This window comes from Elephas maximus, chromosome 11 (assembly GCF_024166365.1).
Source record: "Elephas maximus indicus isolate mEleMax1 chromosome 11, mEleMax1 primary haplotype, whole genome shotgun sequence".
In the NCBI taxonomy this organism is placed as follows: domain Eukaryota; kingdom Metazoa; phylum Chordata; class Mammalia; order Proboscidea; family Elephantidae; genus Elephas; species Elephas maximus.
The window spans coordinates 89,294,312-89,315,426 of NC_064829.1; the positions used below are offsets into that span (position 1 = coordinate 89,294,312).

At 42.1% G+C, this 21,115-nt stretch overlaps 1 protein-coding gene across 1 annotated transcript in view; it reads right to left on the minus strand.

Moving 5' to 3' along the window:
• Positions 1-21,115, minus strand: part of LOC126085000 (zinc finger protein 805-like) — an 87,149-nt gene that overhangs the window by 60,451 nt on the left and 5,583 nt on the right. The window contains exon 3 of the mRNA XM_049899878.1: positions 3,350-4,974. Within this exon, the coding sequence (XP_049755835.1) occupies positions 3,350-4,974 (1,625 nt within the window). The remainder of the gene's footprint in view (positions 1-3,349; positions 4,975-21,115) is intronic.

A 21,115-nucleotide genomic window follows, 5' to 3' on the forward strand; every position in this document is an offset into this window, starting at 1 on the left:
TTAGGCTAAGACAGATATACACTGCCAAATTTCATCTTGCCCAGCAGACACCCAACTTCAAGTCATCAATTCTTAAGTACTAGCTGACAGGAAAGGAATAAGATCCCCTTTTCTGGAGGCAGGCAGAGGGAGAGTCAGTGATCCTGAGTGTTCACCTTCCTGTTCACTCTACACTGCCACTGAAACGTTTCCCTTCAGAAGGGCCCACTCCAGGTGAGTACTATAGCTCGCCACTACCCACCTAGTTTGCTCTTTTTCATCACTTCTTGGTTGATATTCCCACTTCCCTTCCTCTTCCAGGTACAAAGACAGTGACATATGGTTGGAACGATGGGCTGGTTTTGGTCCTTATCAGCTGTTGAAGTCCTAACCCCTATAAACCAGACCTTGTTTCGAAATTGGATCTTTGAAGATGTTATATAATGGAGTAATTCCAAAATTTCCTGACTAGACATCACCAGGGGACTAAGTTAATGGTGGTAATTGTGACACCTACACATACTCGCATGTCCACATCCTGGTTTAGCTATGATTTTTTTAAATTTACATATTATTATTTTAAACGATACTTTGTGTTTTTGATGATGGTTCACACAGCAGTTTTGATTTCTATTCAATTTCTACGAAGTTATTCAGTGACATTGGTTACATTATTAATAATGCATGAATGTTCTCATTTTTGTTCTGGTTGTACTCGCTCCATTACTCTAGTTTCCCTGCCCCCTTATATTCTCATCTTTGTTGGAAAGTAATTGTTGACTGGTCTCATAAAGGTGAATTTTTAAAGGAGCACAATACTTACAGGTGATATTATTTTGTGGGCCAAGCTGTTACGTGGCTATAAGGTGACATCAGGAGTTAGTTTTGGTTCAAGGTTTGAAGAGTATCTCAGGGCAACAGTCTTGGGAAGTCCTCAAGTCTCAACCAGTTTTTTGTTTTTTTTTAAGGAATTTGAGGTTCTGTTCCACATTTTTCTTCCATTCTATCAGGGTCCATCTATTGTGACCCTGATTAGAATGGTTCAGTAATGGTAGCCGGGTACCATCTAGTTCTTGCAGTCTTAGGGTAGATGAGGCTGTGGTTCATGAAGACTACTAGTCTTATAGGCTAGTTCTTTGAGTCTTTCATTTCCTTCTTTCTCTTTTGCTCCAGATGAGACCAACAGTTGTATCTTAGATGGCCACTGACAAGCTTTTAAGGCCCCAGACACTACTCACCAAACTAGGATGCATAATTTTATGAACTATATTATACCAACTGACCGAGAAGTTTCATGAGACTATGGTCCTAATCCTTCAAAATCATATCCCACGAGGTGTTTGGTTATGTCTAAGTATCCATTACTGTACCCGCTATGTGCTTTATTATATATGTGAACATATGTGCATACCCAGATGCATATACATATGCATACACCTGTATATAAACCCCCAAAAGACCAAATCTGTTGCCGTTGAGTCAATTCTGACTCATAGCCACCCTAACGGACAGAGTAGGACTGCCCCACAGGGTTTCCAAGGAGCAGCTGGTGGATTCAAACTGCCGATCTTTTGGTTAGCAGGCTGAGCTCTTAACCACTGTGGGCTCCCACTTGTATAAAAAAAATACAGACTTATATATTCTCACATATACACATTTATGCCTACATTCATGCATATATACCTGCACATATATTTTTTGGTTGTTTTTGCTTTTGATTCAAAATTACACATGCCATAGCAGTTACCAAGAGGTCCTTTTTTCTTCTGTACATTTTTGTGACATCATTTACCTTTCTCATGCTGTGTTCACTTCACTCCCACTTGGTGTTACCTTTCCCATCACCAAAAATAACAAGTGTCTACTATTTAGAGAGTGAATCCCTGCCTCACTCCTAATGCCTGATAACCACTAATAAATATTAGTTTCTGTATATATGGATCCCTTCTCAAACAACAATTTGACCACAGATAGTTGGATTTATATCCGGGTTTTTTAAATTCTGTTCCATTGGTCTATATGTCTTATCATTAAACCAGTACCAGTCTGTTTGACTACTTTAGCTGTATAATACATTTTGAAGTTAGGAAGTGTGAAGTGTCCTACTTTGTTCTTCTTCTTCAAAATCGTTTTGGCTATTTGAGGTATCCTGTCTTTCCACATAGAACTGACTTTCCACATAGAACTGAGGATTAGTTTTTCCACTTCTATATCCATCAAGGTGTTCACACAATCTTTTATAAGATAAAAAAATAAGATTCTTTCTCCATGTTTTTTCAGAGTTCATCATGATCCTTTAACTTAATTTAGCTATGTGTTTTATTTTGTCTTAGTTGTAATTCAACCCCTAGAAAACTGTCGAGGTAGACTTGGAGAAGTTTATCTACAGAAGAATGAGAAGTTGAGGAATCTCAGTGAGACAAAAGAATTAGGACACACCTGGGAAAGTCACACAGCTCCACTGTCATCTACTTGCACAGAAGGCAAAAAACAAAACGATAAAGTGGGACTAAAAAAAGTATGACTGTCGACAAATTAGAACTACATGAAGAAATTAGATTTCTTAAAATATGCCATTTGTATGTGTACCATATTGTATGTGGAAAGTATTTCATAACTTAAGCCTTCATATTTCAGACCTGTACTCAACTGACAAATTCCACAGGCACTGGATAGCAGTGAATGTATAACAGGGTGAGGCCCTTTAACCTCTGAAACAACACTCCCATACCTTCAAAAAAGGAATCAATGACAAATTGTAATAAGCTTGGCTAGGAATTCTGAAAAAATATATATTGTTTCCATTTCTTTTTCTTTTCTATGTCTCTGTTGCCTTCTCATTCTTGGTTTAACTATTCCTGAGATAACAATGCAGAAGGAACTAATAAAGACGTGGCTGAATGCTTTCCTAAGTGAACAGTGACCACTGTGTCTCTCTCCTGGATGAATTTTGAGATATACGGTCAGACTCTATGTGGGTCAATTTCTAATATGACCCTTGGATGGCAATGATTGGTGACAGAACACTTCCTCACAGGGATGATACTTCTGAGCTTTCTCTTTGGCATGAATGATTAGATGCTAAGTAAAATGGATCCTGTGACCAAAGATTTTCTTCAGTGATTACATTTAAAAAATCCAACCCCAATAGAAGACCTTGAATGTTGACTGAGGCTTCCCACTCCTGAAAGGTCTTCCCACATCTGTCACACTGATAGGGCTTCTCCCAGTATGAATCCTTTGGTGCTGAGTGAGGTATGACTTGCGGTTGAAGGCCTTCTCGCACTCACTGCACTCACAGGGCTTCTCTCCAGTGTGGATCCTGTAGCGTTCAAATAAGGCTGGCTGATCACGAAAGGCTTTCCCACACTTCTTGCCCAAAGAGTTTTTCTCCCGTGTGGTTCCTTTTATGCCGGACTAAAGTGGAGGAGTGGGCGAAAGTCTTTCCACATTCACTGCACTCATAGGGCTTCTCCCCGGTGTGACTCCGTTGGTGCTTTATAAGGTGTGCCTTTTGGTTGAAGGCCTTCCCACACACTGTGCATTCATAGGGCTTCTCCCCAGTGTGAATCCGCTGATGCTGTGTAAGTTGGGACCTACAGCTGAAGGCCTTTGCACACTTGATACACTCATAGGGCTTTTCCCCAGTGTGAATCCGCTGGTGGCGTGTAAGTTGGGACCTACGGTTGAAAGCCTTTGCACACTCAATGCACTCATAGGGCTTCTCCCCAGTGTGAATTCGCTGGTGCTGTGCATGTTGTAACCTGTGGCTGAAGACCTTCCCACACTCGATACACTCATAGGGCTTCTCCCCAGTGTGAAACTGCTGGTGCCTTGTAAGGTGTGACCTGAAGCTAAAGGCCTTCCCACACTCTGTGCACTCATAGGGCTTCTCTCCAGTGTGAATCCGCTGGTGCTGTGTAAGTTGGAACCTACAGCTAAAGGCCTTTGCACACTCAGTGCACTCAAAGGGCTTCTCCCCAGTATGAATCCGCTGGTGCCGTGTAAGTTGGGACCTACGGCTGAAGGCCTTTGGACACTTAATGCACTCATAGGGCTTCTCCCCAGTGTGAATCTGCTGGTGCTGTGCAAGTTGTGATCTGTGGGTGAAGGCTTTCCCACACTCCATGCACTCATAGGGCTTCTCCCCAGTGTGAATCCGCTGGTGCTCTGCAAGTTTTGATCTGTGGCTGAAGTCCTTCCCACACTCTGTGCACTCATAGGGCTTCTCCCCAGTGTGAATTCGCTGGTGCTGTGCAAGTTTTGACCTGTGGCTGAAGGCTTTCCCACACTCTGTACATTCATAGGGCTTCTCCCCAGTGTGAATCCGCTGGTGCTCTGTGAGTTTTGACCTGTGGCTGAAGGCCTTCCCACACTCTGTGCACTCATAGGGCTTCTCCCCAGTGTGAAACTGCTGGTGCCGTGTAAGGCGTGACCTGAAGCTGAAGGCCTTCCCACACTCTGTGCACTCATAGGGCTTCTCCCCAGCATGGACCTTGATGTGTTGAATGAGGTTTTTGCTCTTGCTAAATGTTTTTCCACACTCTGTGCACTCATAGGGCTTCACTCCAGAGTGAATCTGCTCATGTTGAGTAAGGAGGAGTCTCTTGTTAAACACTTTCCCGTATTCCTTGAATACGTAGGAATGTCTGTCTTCATAAGTCATGGCATCTTTAGCAGGTTCCTTTGAGCCACTGTCATGGAGAGCATCTCCTGGAGAGACTTGCTCCTGCAGAATCCTTGAACATTCACCATCCTCTGTCCCCAGCCCATCATGCTCAGGGCTCATTTGCCCAGGCAGCTGCTCCTTCAGGGGGTCTATTCCTGGCCTCAAGGGTTGGTCCCGCATTTCCGGTGGCCCCTCCTGATCCCTGTATTGTTCCAGTTGGCAGTCTTTGGAGACTACCTGTGTCAGTTGTCCCTGGTCTGAGGCTCCATCAGACAAGGCCAACTCAGGAACAGTTGGCTCTGTGGACTCAACTTTTGCCTTGTCCCCTGAAAGACATCAAACATTACAAAAGGGCCTATTAATAATAGCAACAGAGAACAAATAAAACCACCATTTCAGTGAGAACATAAAGATGAAAATAGTAACTCTGTGCCTGATGTGTTTTGACATCTCTGAAACCCAGGTTTGCCAGTTCTTTCTCTGCCTCTTTACCAGCTCTGAATGGAGACCAGGGGAGAGGATGAGACAGGGAAGAGCCCTCCTCACATTCCAGACCAGGGGGGTGGATGGACACAGTGGTAATGACACTGTGTGTGGTGACTCTGTTCTCTGTGAGTACATCTCATGGTCTTAAGGGAGCACAAGGAAGAGGTACCTAATGCAGCTCAGATGGGAGACAGAAGATTTCGGGGGATACTTCCCAGTAGAGACATCCCACAAGTTGTGTCCTAACAGAGAGGGAAAAGTTGCCAAATAGAGTGGGAAGGGCATTTCAGCCTTAGGAGACAGAATGTACAAAGGCAGAGTCTTCAGAGGATACAGGTGTAAAGTCTGAGTAGTACCTGTAAGTCCTCCAACTTCAGGAGTAGAGAAAAATCACCATTATCAGCCCAAAGCTGAACCTTATGAGGTGGAGGTCAGGCATACTTCCACTCTCCAACCTTATTACCCATTCTGACACCAGCTGTCCTCCCCACGGCACTCTCTACTTCTCTGCTGCATTCAATAATTCATTGCAATGGCCACACAGAACTCACAGACTATATGTAAGGGGGTAGTAGTAGCATCGGACCTTGTCTAACTTCAGATACAATGAGAATCAGCACCACCATCAGCCCAAATCTGATTCCTATGAGGTGAAAGTCAGACATATCTCCCCTATCCAACCTTTTTACTAGTTCTGACACCAGCTGACCACCCCACAGCACTCTCTACTTCTTTGCTGGGTTCGATAATTTGTTGAAATTGCCACACAAAACTCACAGTTAATAGTTTATTAGGGAAGTAATGTGAGATCAGGATTAACTTGAAAGTAACAGGAATAGGATCAACATCAGGAAGCACACAGGCAAGGTCTAGAAGGCTTCCCTAAAGTGAAGAGCACATCCCTCCCTCCTTTACTGTGGGCAGCTCTGTCTCTCTCTCTCTCTAAGCCAGCTGTGCAGGCTTCCTGTAGGCCCCTGAAGGCAGGCTCCTCTCAGCCCCCTCTTGGGCCTGGCCTTGGCCCCTGCTTAAGCCTGACCTCTTCTGCCACTGTTCAGGCCTGGCCTCCACCCTGCTCAGGCAAGTGTAACAGCTTTCTAGCTCACCAACGAATGTCCAGAAGCAACCCACTTTACCAACAAACCTCCTGCCTGAAGGTGCTAAGCTCTCTTGCTCCATGGGTTGGCAAGCCCCTTTAGATCCAACAAGTGCCCAAAGGCACCCCATTCTACCAGCAAACCTTCTGCCCGAAGGCACTCAACTCTCTTGTTCTTTGGGTTGGCAAGCCCACTGTAGCTGCTTCACAATGTGGCCCAGGAAGCCCCCCACACCGTCTCACACTGGTCTCCTGGTTCTGCTCCCACCCTTCCAGTGTTACAGCTTTCTCTGTCTCCTGCATCTAGGAGGTTCTTAGCATAGGGACCCCGGGTGCAAAGGACATGCTTCACTTCAGGCTATTCTTCTTGGTGATAGTGAGACCCCCCTCAACCTCTGTGGAATGAGTGCTTATATAGGCAAGTGGCTTTTACATGTCCTATTTGCATAACTGACCAATCTCCTCTCTGGACTAAACTGACCAAGCCCCTCTCAAATGACTCCATCTGTTGGTATAGTAACTGACATTTTCTAACAGCAGGGACTAGCTTCTCCCCTGGGTAACTGTAACAAGGGAAACTAAGAACTCTTCAAGGCCCGGGGGGAAAATCTCCCAAGCTGTTTCCTTTTTCTCTCTTTTTCACCCAGCCAAGGCAAAAGTATACACAAAGAAACCCATTTTACTACACCATACTTACAGTTAAGTGGTTTATTAAGGAAGTAACAGGGTACAGCTCAGGATTAGGATTATCATGGATTGAATCATGTCCCCCAAAAAATGTGTGTATGAATTTGGCCAGGCCATGATTTCCAGAATTGTCCTCCATTTTGTGATTGTAATTTTATGTTAAAATGGATTAGGGTGGGATTGTAACACTACCCTTACCCAGGACACATCCCTGATCCAATGTAAAGGGAGTTTCCCTGGAGTGTGGCTTTCACCACCTTTTCTTTCTCAAGAAATAAAAAGAAAGGGAAGCAATCAGAGAGTTGGGGACCTCATACCACCAAGAAAGCAGCACCAGGAGCAGAGCACGTCCTTTGGACCCAGGGTCCCTGTGCCTGAGAAGCTCCTCAACCATGGGAAGATTGATGACAAGGACCTTCTTCCAGAGCCAACAGAGAGAGAAAGCCTTCCCTGGCGCTGACACCCTGAATTTGGACTTTTAGCCTACTTCACTGTGAGGAAATAAATTTCTCTTTGTTAAAGTCATCTACTTGTGGTATTTCTGTTACGGCAACAGTAGATGATTAAGAGAAGGATTAACAGGCTACAGCTTGGGATCAGGATTAGGAATATGTAGGCAAAGTCTGGAAGAATCTCCCAAAGTGGAGAGCACATCCCTTCCTTCTTCAGTGCAGGACAGCTCCCCCAGATACTCTTGGCTATGCAAGCAAGACCTCTGCCATACGTGCCCCATCTTAGCTGTGCAGGTCTCCTCCCAGGCCCCTCAGGACAGAGGTCCTCTTTGCTCCCTCAGGACAGGCCTCTTTATGGTCACACATACCCTATCTAAGCCATGCAGGCCTCTTTTCAGGCCCATTAGGACAGGTGAGGATAAATGACACTAGGACTGTGTTGACAAGTCAGTGGCAGAGGCACCAGGACCAAAAGAAGGCTCCACTGGCAGAGCCTGAACCAAGTTCATCAGAAGACATTGTTTAGGAAGCACTGAGTTTCTGTATGTGGGAATGGAAAACTGGGCAACAGACATTGGTGATGGTTGCATAACACAATTAATGTAACTGATATCCCTAAATTGTACACATGAGAAACATTAAATCAGCAAATACTGTATGTATTTTTATAATAAAAAAGAAAAGTTTCTCCAGACACTGCCAAATGTCGCCTGGGGTGAGTGTAGTATCATTCCAGTTGAGAACAATGATGGGAGAAAGGGAGCGTCATAGGGGAGGCTTACATTAGATCTCGTGATCAGAAAACACCTGGGTGAGAGGAGTACTGTGCTGAGAAGCTCCAGCATTTCAGCATCTCACACTGAAGGTGCGGAGCTCCGTGAATTGCTGAAATGTCGGAGAGCATGCACCAGGCAGTGAGAACAGCAAGTGCAGAGGCCTAACATGGGCATGCACTTGGGGAAACTGCAGGAACCCTGCACGGCCGGAGCAGAGTGAGCCTGGGGGACACAGTGTGAAATGTAAGTAAGGAGGTAGCTAAAGAAAGATGAAGGACTTTTTGTTTAAAATCTTCTTTACAAAATATTTATCGCTTTTTTCCAGCTTTGCTTTATCTCTTCTCATTGCAAAAGAACATTATTCCAATTCTCTAGAAATAGGCATGTCTTACTTACCCTAAGCCATGGGTTGTTACCCTAAGCTGAGTTTCAAGAAATGCCCTGGAGGGGTGGGGCCAAGATGGCAGAATAGTCAGATGCTTCCTGTGGTCCCTCTTACAACAAAGACCCGAAAAAACAAGTGGACTGATTATATATGACACTCTAGGAACCCTGATTATCAAAGACAAAGTTGAAGAGTCAGATTGAGCAGCAAGGGGAGGGAGAGACAGTTCAGAAGCTGCGAAGAAGTGCCAGTCATGAGGTAGCTGGTTCCCTGCTGCCTGGGTCGGCGGGTGAACATGGGCTGAGGCAAGCAGTAGTGCGCAGAACGTGATTCACCACGTCGAGAGAGACTGGGTGGTGGAGGGTCTCCATAAGCCTCTGGAGGCAGGGAGAAGCTGCGCCGGGCCTGCGAAAGTTAAGCCCAAGTGTCTAACCTACTGCGCAGAGTCAAAATAACCCCTCTCCCTCTGGGACTTTCACTTTCACAGCCGAGAAGTGCCACTTTTCCCTCACCCATCCCCCTCCCTGCTCAGCTCTGACACCAGTCACTTTGACACCAGTCCAGCAATATTCAACAATTGCCACACCCCCTAATCTGGAACAAAGGGCTACCCACTCCCAAATAAGTCTCAGGGCTTTAGAAAAATAATAATAAAAAACCACCAAGCTCCCTAAGCTGGCACCTCAGGACTATGTCCGCCCAAACCAGTCTCACAGCTTCAAAAAATTGCTACGCCCCCTAAGCCGAGAACCAGGGCAGGCACTGCCCATTTGCCTAGGCAATGGTATAAAGGGTCCATGGACTTCTAATGCCCTTCACCCCTGCCTAGGCCTGTGTCAGCTGATTCAACAGCGTAGGCCCTCATTAGCATACAACAGGCCACATACCTCATGTCTATTTTCAACTGCAGCAGCCAAGGGGGAGTTGCAGATTCATGACATTTGACATCACCCTGCCCATTAAGAAGAGTCCTCACCCACCTACATCAGGGGCCTGAGGATTGGCGCTATCACCCATTCCATCTAGACACCCATGACAGGTCTGAGAATAAGTGGTGCCTCCAGTCCTTACTGCCAATAGCACTGGGTGCCCAAAGTTGGACTGCAAAATGGCCCTAAATACGTACTCTAGGGGAGAGGGACAAGCCTTCCACCCAGGCACTCAGGGACAGCCATAAGCCCTCTGCCTTGCTCAGCACATAGCCCCCTACTGCAGCCAGATACCTGTGCCTGCTCCAAACACCTCTAGGCAGCCCTGCCTGTCTAGGACTGTAGGTGAGGGTCTGTACCACACACTTGGTGACCGATGGCCTGGACAACTGAGCTGAATCTGAACAAGAAAAGTGAACAGACTACTGAGCTCACATACCTAACAGCTGTTCTAACCACCTCGTGACAAGACGCGAAAGCTTCAAAGACGCCAATAAACAAAGTAGCTCACATGCCCAGCCTACTTGGGTGTATCAAAACAAAACAAAAAGCTAGGACATAGTAAGCAAACATACAATAAATAACTATAAAAATTTATTGATGGCTCGGAGAAAACAGTCAATATCGAATCACATAAAGACGCAGGTCAAGATGACTCCAGCAAGTGACCAAAACAAAGAGCCAGGAAAATGTTCTGGAGGACGAGAAGGTCTTGGAATTATCAGAGCTAGAATTCAAAAGGTTAATATACAGAGCTCTTCAAGGGATCAGGAAGGAGATCAGGCAAAACTCAGACCAAGCCAAGGAACACAAAGACAAAGCAACAGAGGAATTCAAGAAAACAATACAAGAACAGAAGAGCAAATTTAACAGGTTGCTAGGAACCATGGAGAGAGAGTACATAGAAATCCAAAAGATTAACAGTAAAATTTCAGAATTAGACAACTCAATACAAGTTCACAGGAACACAATGGAGGCAATGGAAGTCAGAATTAGTGAGAATGAAGATAAATCCCTTGACAACAATTTATCTGAGGAAAAACTGGATAATTTAAAAAATGAAGAAATTCTAAGAATGATGTGGGACACTATCAGGAGGAAAAACCTACGAGTGATTGGAGTACCAGAATGGGGCAGGGGGGTGGATAACAGAAAATACAGAGAGGATTGTTCAATATTTGCTGGCAGAAAACTTCCCTGATATCATGAAAGACAAGAAGGTATCTATCCAAGAAGCTCATCAAACCCCACACAGGGTAGGTCCCAAAAGAAATTCACCAAGACATATTATAATCAAACTTGCCAAAACGAAAGATAAAGAGAGAATCTTTAATAGCAGTTAGGGATAAACGAAAAGTCATTTACAGAGAAGAGTTAATAAGACTAAGCTTTAACTGCTCAGCAGAAACCATGTAGGCAAGAAGGCAATGGAATGACATATCCATGAAGGAAAAAAAACTGCCAGCCAAGAATTAAACATCCAGCAAAACTGTCTCTCAAATATGATAGCAAAATTAGAGTATTTCAGATAAACAGAAGTTAAGGGAATTTGTAAAAAACCAAACCAAAATTATAAGCAATATTAAAGGGAGAACCAACAATGTCAGACAGCAACCCAAGACTAGAACACGGGACAGAACAATCAGATATCATCACAGATAGTGGAGTCACAAAAATAAGTCAAAGCTAAAAGACTGAAAATACAGAAACAGAGGTGTCAATATGTAAACGATGACAACACTAAAACAAAAAAAGAGGGAGTAAATAGTGTCGTCGTAGGGCTTTCATATGGAGAGGAAGTTAAGGCAGTATCAAGGAATAAAAGACTGGTTTAAACTTAGAAAAATAGGGGTAAGTTTTAAGGTAATCGCAAAGGAAACTAACGAATCTAAAAAAAAAAAAGCAAATCGACACATCAAAATAAAAAGAAGAAAAACGTGAAGATTCAGCAAACACAAAATCAACAATAATGAAAAAGATGAAAGGAAAACGACAACACAGAAAATTAAGTACAACGAAGAAACTGTCAACACCACACACACACGCAAAATCAAAATGACAGCACTAAACTCATAAAAAAATTTTTTTTTACATACCTATTAATAATTATGCTGAATGTAAATGGAGTAAATGGACCAATAAAGAGACAGAGTGGCAGAATGTTTTAAAAAAAAAAAAAAACCAAAAAACATGATTCACCTATACGCTGCCTACAAGAGGCACACCTTAGACTCAAAGACACAAACAAGTTAAAAGTCAAAGGATGGAAAAATGTATCAAGCAAACAATAACCAAAAAAGAGCAGAAGTGGCAATATTAATTTCTGACAAAATAGACTTTAAAGTAAAATCCACCACAAAGGAAAGGAAGGGCACTATGTAATATTAAGGAAAGGAAGGGCGCTATGTAATGATTAAAGGGTTGATACACCAGAAGGACATAACCATAACAAATATATACACACCCAATGACAGGGCTCCAAGATAGATAGAACAAACTCTAACAGCATTGAAAAGAGATATAGACAGCTCCACAAGAATACTAGAAGACTTCAACAAACCACTTTCAGTGAAGGACAGAATATCTACAAAGAAACTCAATAAAGACAAGGAAAATCTAAATGCCACAATCAATTAACTTGACCTCATAGACTTATGAAGAATACTCCACCCAACGGCAGCCAAGTACACATTCTTTTCCAACGCACATGAAACATTCTCCAGAACAGACCACGTATTAGGCCAAAAAGTAAGCCTTAACAGAATCCAAAACATCAAAATATTACAAAGCACCTTTTTTGACCATAAAGCCATAAAAGTAGAAATCAGTAACAGAAATAGCAAGGAAAAAAAAATCAAATCCATGGAAACTGAACAATGCCTTGCTCAAAAACTACTGAGTTGTAGAAGAAATCAAAGATGGAATAAAGAAACTCATAGACTCATATGAGAATGAAAACATACCTTACCAGAACCTTTGGGACACAGCACAAGCAGCACTCAGAAGTCAATTTATAGCAATAAATGCACACATCCAAAAAGAAGAAAGGTACTTCCAGCCAACATGGCGCCACAGATAGAAGCACCACACCATCCCTCCACAGCAAAGACTCAAAAAACTAAGTAAGGCAGAGACAAACGTCATTCCTGGAACCTGAAGTGTCAAATGAAGAGATAAAGAACTCAGCTAAACACCGAATGGAATAAGAAACTGACAGAGAACAGAGGGTAAGAAGAGATATGTGCGGAGGTTCCTTATCAGCTAACACAGCAGGGATTTGCCGTCTTGGTCTCCTGTCAGAGATTGGCTGACAGGAAGTATGGGAAAGCAGCTTCACAGAGCTCCCAGTGAGACAGAGCACCCGGTAACCAGCTTTCCCACCCCTCATCCTCTCCCTGCTGCTCTACCTCTGAGCCTCCTGGCTGGCTGCAGTGACTTGGCCAGCTGGGAAGTGCTGTGCCACTTGGATTTGCCCCATCCACATCGCAGATTGGTGGACGGGGAGTATGGGAAAGCAGCTTCACGAAGTTCCCAGCAAGGCAGAGCACCCGGTAACGAGCAATACAAGCTTTCCTAACCTCCACGCTGCACCCCCTCCTCCTTTGGCCTCTTCTGCTTCTTGCCAGCTGCAGTCTCTTGGCCAAGCGGCAACTGCTTCTGCCCCAAGCCACTTCGATTCACCTTGCCCACACTGGCCTGGTCCCTGAGCTGGTGTTGCTTCTTTCCGTCTCTTTTGGTTTCTTCCGTTCCTCCCACCACCTCCCCCTCCTTTCTCTTGAACACCTGGCTCTGTATGCCATCTTTGCTTCTTCTTGAAAGGCTGTGAAGCCCCACTCGACTGTGCAACCACCCCCCTAGCCCACAACACCATGCTGGTGGGATCCCTGGGGCTTTTTTTTTTTTGCTTGTTTTGCTTTGTTCTGTTTGTTTTCTTCCTCTTTTCACACTTGGGAGCCCCTTCTAGCCAGGCTGCGCTGCACGGCTTAGGAGCCACTCCCCCAATCTGCGTAGCCACGTTAGCAGGATCCCTGGGGGCGTTTCTTTCTTTCTTTTTTTTTTTTTTCCCTCTTCTCTTTTTCCCTTTCTATCTTTCTTCATTTCTCGGTTCTCGTCTGTCTATACTAACCTTCTGTTCCTGTCTCCTGAATACCTGGTGCTGCCTGACATCTATATCCCCTCTACCCAGGCTATACTGCGCAGCCTGGGAGACTTCCCTGGTCATGGCAGCTGCACTAGTGGCACCCCTGGGGGCTTTTTTTTTTTTCTTCTTTACCAAATTTTATCTAGGTTTTATTTTTTTCCTTTTTGCTTTTCTCCATTTCTCAGTTTCTCATCTCTCCATTCCAATGGCCAGCTCCCTCTGTACTCCTTTTTTTTTTTGTTTGTTTTTGGCTCCTGTTTCTCTCTCCTCTTGCCCATACCCGTATTAGCTCCATAAATCACAACCTCCCCTCTCTTTCCTGCCTACCTGTACCATGTGCTGAACATCACACCTCCGAGCAGCACAGGCATGGCCTACTGGAACTTAACCAGCAGTAATTCATGGCCCACCCTGTTGGCCCTAGTATGTGCCATGAACAACCCATCCCAGCCCCTCCCCTTCAGCTGGACCTGCCCTGCTGCACCATAGCTGAATGGCCCTGTCCATCGGACAAGTGGGTGAAACATATTGCGATTACAGGTGAGCAAACAACAAAGAACGTACATCCCACCTTCTCAGATATAACCAAATAAAACAAAAAAACAGGATGAAAAAAACAAATCTACAATCAAGAAATGAAGAAAGTAACTGCTGAATGTTCCAAAGACAGAAGACAATATCAAAACATATAAAAGAGGGCAGGATGGTTCCAGTAGGCATCCAAAACAAAACACCGGATGACTTTCCAGTAGACAAAAAAGCATTAGAACTACCTGACAGGGAATTCAAATTTTTTTAGTATTCAGAGAGTTATCCAAGAGTTGAAGCAAAAAACAGAGAAAAACGAGGAAAAAATAGACAAAGGTAGGAAAATTCATGGAAAAAATACAGACAAAAAAATGGAATAATACAGGGACAAAATGCCAAAGTAAATTCACAACTAGAAATCATACAGAAACAACAATTAGAAATCCAAAAGATAAATAATAAGATTTCAGAAATGGACAGTATCACAGAAGGGTTGAGGGGCAGGTTTGAAATGATGGAAGAGAGGATCAGTGAAATTGGAGACAAACACTTCGATACAACTCTGAGGAAAAATCAGAAAATGGAATGAAGAAAAATGAGGAAACCCTGAGAATTATGTGGGATACAATCAAGAGCAAAAATCTGCAATTGATCGGAGTTCCAGAACAGGGATACAAAATGGAAAACACAGAGAGGATCACTGAAGAATTGCTGATAGAAGACTTCCCTAATGTCATGAATGATGAAAAGCTGACCATCCAAGAAGCTTAATGAACCCCATATAGGATAGACCCCAAAAGAAACGCACCAAGGCATATCATAATCACAATCGCTAAAACCAAAGACAAAGTCCTGAGAGCAGTTCGAAAAAAACAAAAAGTCACATACAGAGGAGAAACAATAAGACTAAACTGATTATTCAGCAGAAACTATGCAGGCAAGAAGGCAATGGGATGACATATATAAAACCTTCAAAGAAAAAAATTGCCAACCAAGAATAATATATCCTGGGGCGGAGCCAAGATGGCGGACTAGGCAGACGTTACCTCGGATCCCTCTTACAACAAAGACACGGAAAAACAAGTGAATCGATCACATACATAATAATCTACGACCCTGAACAACAAACACAGATTTAGAGACGGAGAACGAACTAATACGGGGAAGCAGCGATAGTTTCCAGAGCCTGGAGCCAGCGTACCAGTCAGGTACGGCACAAGCACAGAGACCTGCTCCACCCCCCTGAACTAACCCCGGGAGGGGGACCAGCCGGTTCCACGGGCGGCGTGGGACGCAGCCGGTAGGAGAAGTCCCCGGGAGGCAGTGACTGATCTTGGAGCAGAAAGAGCAGCATCCGAGCCGGGGCACCGTCCCGCAGGGATTTCGACTGCACGCAGAGGATTTTCTGGAAAAACTAGTTTCCCAGTGATGGCTCGGAGACAACAATCCATATCAAACCACTTAAAGAAGCAGACCGTGACAGCTTCTCCAACCCCCCAAACAAAAGAATCAAAATCTTTCCCAAATGAAGATACAATTTTGGAATTATCAGATACAGAATATAAAAAACTAATTTACAGAATGCTTAATGATATCACAAATGAAATTAGGATATCTGCAGAAAAAGCCAAGGAACACACTGATAAAACTGTTGAAGAACTCAAAAAGATTATTCAAGAACATACTGGAAAAATTAATAAGTTGCAAGAATCCATAGAGAGACAACATGTAGAAATCCAAAAGATTAACAATAAAATAACAGAATTAGACAACGCACTAGGAAGTCAGAGGAGCAGACTCGAGCAATTAGAATGCAGACTGGGACATCTGGAGGACCAGGGAATCAACACCAACATAGCTGAAAAAAAATCAGATAAAAGAATTAAAAAAAATGAAGAAACCCTAAGAATTATGTGGGATTCTATCAAGAAAGATAACCTGCGGGTGATTGGAGTCCCAGAACAGGGAGGGGGGACAGAAAACACAGAGAAAATAGTTGAAGAACTCCTGACAGAAAACTTCCCTGACATCATGAAAGACGAAAGGATATCTATCCAAGATGCTCATCGAACCCCATTTAAGATTGATACAAAAAGAAAAACACCAAGACATATTATCATCAAACTCACCAAAACCAAAGATAAACAGAAAATTTTAAAAGCAGCCAGGGAGAAAAGAAAGGTTTCCTTCAAGGGAGAATCAATAAGAATATGTTCTGACTACTCAGCAGAAACCATGCAGGCAAGAAGGGAATGGGACGACATATACAGAACACTGAAGGAGAAAAACTGCCAACCAAGGATCATATATCCAGCAAAACTCTCTCTCAAATATGAAGGTGAAATTAAGATATTTACAGACAAACACAAGTTTAGAGAATTTGCAAAAACCAAACCAAAGCTACAAGAAATACTAAAGGATATTGTTTGGTCAGAGAACCAATAATATCAGATATCAGCACAACACAAGGTCACAAAACAGAACGTCCTGATATCAACTCAAATAGGGAAATCACAAAAACAAACAAATTAAGATTAATTAAAAAAAAAAATACACATAACAGGGAATCATGGAAGTCAATAGGTAAAAGATCACAATAATCAAAAAGAGGGACTAAATACAGGAGGCATTGAACTGCCATATGGAGAGTGATACAAGGCGATATAGAACAATACAAGTTAGGTTTTTACTTAGAAAAATAGGGGTATATAACGAGGTAACCACAAAAAGGTATAACAACTCTATAACTCAAGACAAAAACCAAGAAAAACGTAACGACTCAACTAACATAGAGTCAAACACTATGAAAATGAGGACCTCACAATTTACTAAGAAAAACGCCTCAGCACAAAAAAGTATGTGGAAAAATGAAATTGTCAACAACACACATAAAAAGGCATCAAAATGACAGCACTAAAAACTTATTTATCTATAATTACCCTGAATGTAAATGGACTAAATGCACCAATAAAGAGACAGAGAGTCACAGACTGGATAAAGAAACACGATCCATCTATATGCTGCCTACAAGAGACACACCTTAGACTTAGAGACACAAACAAACTAAAACTCAAAGGATGGAAAAAAGTATATCAAGCAAACAATAAGCAAAAAAGAAGAGGAGTAGCAATATTAATTTCTGACAAAATAGACTTTAGACTTAAATCCACCACAAAGGATAAAGAAGGACACTATATAATGATAAAAGGGACAATTGATCAGGAAGACATAACCATATTAAATATTTACGCACCCAATGACAGGGCTGCAAGATACATAAATCAAATTTTAACAGAACTGAAAAGCGAGATAGATACCTCCACAATTATAGTAGGAGACTTCAACACACCGCTTTCGGAGAAGGACAGGACATCCAGTAAGAAGCTCAACAGAGACACGGAAGATCTAATTACAACAATCAACCAACTTGACCTCATTGACTTATACAGAACTCTCCACCCAACTGCTACAAACTATACTTTTTTTTCTAGTGCACATGGAACATTCTCTAGAATAGACCACATATTAGGTCATAAAACAAACCTTTGCAGAGTCCAAAACATCGAAATATTACAAAGCATCTTCTCAGACCACAAGGCAATAAAACTAGAGATCAATAACAGAAAAACGAGGGAAAAGAAATCAAATACTTGGAAAATGAACAATACCCTCCTGAAAAAAGACTGGGTTATAGAAGACATCAAGGAGGGAATAAGGAAATTCATAGAAAGCAACGAGAATGAAAATACTTCCTATCAAAACCTCTGGGACACAGCAAAAGCAGTGCTCAGAGGCCAATTTATATCAATAAATGCACACATACAAAAAGAAGAAAGAGCCAAAATCAGAGAACTGTCCCTACAACTTGAACAAATAGAAAGTGAGCAACAAAAGAATCCATCAGGCACCAGAAGAAAACAAATAATAAAAATTAGAGCTGAACTAAATGAATTAGAGAACAGAAAAACAATCGAAAGAATTAACAAAGCCAAAAGCTGGTTCTTTGAAAAAATTAACAAAATTGATAAACCATTGGCTAGACTGACTAAAGAAATACAGGAAAGGAAACAAATAACCCGAATAAGAAATGAGAAGGACCACATCACAACAGAACCAAATGAAATTAAAAGAATCATTTCAGATTATTATGAAAAATTGTACTCTAACAAATTTGAAAACCTAGAAGAAATGGATGAATTCCTGGAAAAACACTACCTACCTAAACTAACACATTCAGAAGTAGAACAACTAAATAGACCCATAACAAAAAAAGAGATTGAAACGGTAATCAAAAAACTCCCAACAAAAAAAAGTCCTGGCCCGGACGGCTTCACTGCAGAGTTCTACCAAATTTTCAGAGAAGAGTTAACACCACTACTACTAAAGGTATTCCAAAGCATAGAAAATGACGGAATACTACCCAACTCATTCTATGAAGCCACCATCTCCCTGATACCAAAACCAGATAAAGACATTACAAAAAAAGAAAATTATAGACCTATATCCCTCATGAACATTGATGCAAAAATCCTCAACAAAATTCTAGCCAATAGAATCCAACGACACATCAAAAAAATAATTCACCCTGATCAAGTGGGTTTTATACCAGGTATGCAAGGCTGGTTTAATATCAGAAAAACCATTAATGTAATCCATCACATAAATAAAACAAAAGACAAAAACCACATGATCTTATCAATTGATGCAGAAAAGGCATTTGACAAAGTCCAACACCCATTCATGATAAAAACTCTTACCAAAATAGGAATTGAAGGAAAATTCCTCAACATAATAAAGGGCATCTATGCAAAGCCAACAGCCAATATCACTCTAAATGGAGAGAACCTGAAAGCATTTCCCTTGAGAACGGGAACCAGACAAGGATGCCCTTTATCACCGCTCTTATTCAACATCGTGTTGGAAGTCTTAGCCAGGGCAATCAGGCTAGACAAAGAAATAAAAGGTATCCGGATTGGCAAGGAAGAAGTAAAGTTATCACTATTTGCAGATGACATGATTATATACACAGAAAACCCTAAGGAATCCTCCAGAAAACTACTGAAACTAATAGAAGAGTTTGGCAGAGTCTCAGGTTATAAAATAAACATACAAAAATCACTTGGATTCCTCTACATCAACAAAAAGAACACCGAAGAGGAAATAACCAAATCAATACCATTCACAGTAGCCCCCAAGAAGATAAGATACTTAGGAATAAATCTTACCAAGGATGTAAAAGACCTATACAAAGAAAACTACAAAGCTCTACTACAAGAAATTCAAAAGGACATACTTAAGTGGAAAAACATACCTTGCTCATGGATAGGAAGACTTAACATAGTAAAAATGTCTATTCTACCAAAAGCCATCTATACATTTAACGCACTTCCGATCCAAATTCCAATGTCATATTTTAAGGGGATAGAGAAACAAATCACCAATTTCATATGGAAGGGAAAGAAGCCCCGGATAAGCAAAGCACTACTGAAAAAGAAGAAGAAAGTGGGAGGCCTCACCTTACCTGACTTCAGAACCTATTATACAGCCACAGTAGTCAAAACAGCCTGGTATTGGTACAACAACAGACACATAGACCAATGGAACAGAATTGAGAACCCAGACATAGATCCATCCACGTATGAGCAGCTGATATTTGACAAAGGACGAGTGTCAATTAACTGGGGAAAAGATAGCCTTTTTAACAAATGGTGCTGGCATAACTGGATATCCATTTGCAAAAAAATGAAACAGGACCCATACCTCACACCATGCACAAAAACTAACTCCAAGTGGATCAAAGACCTAAACATAAAGACTAAAACGATAAAGATCATGGAAGAAAAAATTGGGACAACCCTAGGAGCCCTAATACAAGGTATAAACAGAATACAAAACATTACTAAAAATGATGAAGAGAAACCCGATAACTGGGAGCTCCTAAAAATCAAACACCTATGCTCATCTAAAGACTTCACCAAAAGAGTAAAAAGACCACCTACAGATTGGGAAAGAATTTTCAGCTATGACATCTCCGACCAGCGCCTGATCTCTAAAATCTACATGATTCTGTCAAAACTCAACCACAAAAAGACAAACAACCCAATCAAGAAGTGGGCAAAGGATATGAACACACATTTCTCTAAAGAAGATATTCAGGCAGCCAACAGATACATGAGAAAATGCTCTCGATCATTAGCCATTAGAGAAATGCAAATTAAAACTACGATGAGATTCCATCTCACACCAGCAAGGCTGGCATTAATCCAAAAAACACAAAATAATAAATGTTGGAGAGGCTGCGGAGAGATTGGAACTCTCATACACTGCTGGTGGGAATGTAAAATGGTACAACCACTTTGGAAATCTATCTGGCGTTATCTTAAACAGTTAGAAATAGAACTACCATACAACCCAGAAATCCCACTCCTAGGAATATACCCTAGAGATACAAGAGCCTTCATACAAACAGATATATGCACACCCATGTTTATTGCAGCTCTGTTTACAATAGCAAAAAGTTGGAAGCAACCAAGGTGTCCATCAACGGATGAATGGGTAAATAAATTGTGGTATATTCACACAATGGAATACTACACATCGATAAAGAACAGTGACGAATCTGTGAAACATTTCATAACATGGAGGAACCTGGAAGGCATTATGCTGAGCGAAATTAGTCAGAGGCAAAAGGACAAATATTGTATAAGACCACTATTATAAGATCTTGAGAAATAGTAAACCTGAGAAGAACACATACTTTTGTGGTTACGAGGGGGGGAGGGAGGGAGGGTGGGAGAGGGTTTTTTTTATTGATTAATCAGTAGATAAGAACTGCTTTAGGTGAAGGGAAAGACAACACTCAATACATGGAAGGTCAGCTCAATTGGACTGGACCAAAAGCAAAGAAGTTTCCGGGATAAAATGAATGCTTCAAAGGTCAGCGGAGCAAGTGCGGGGGTCTGGGGAACATGGTTTGCGGGGACTTCTAAG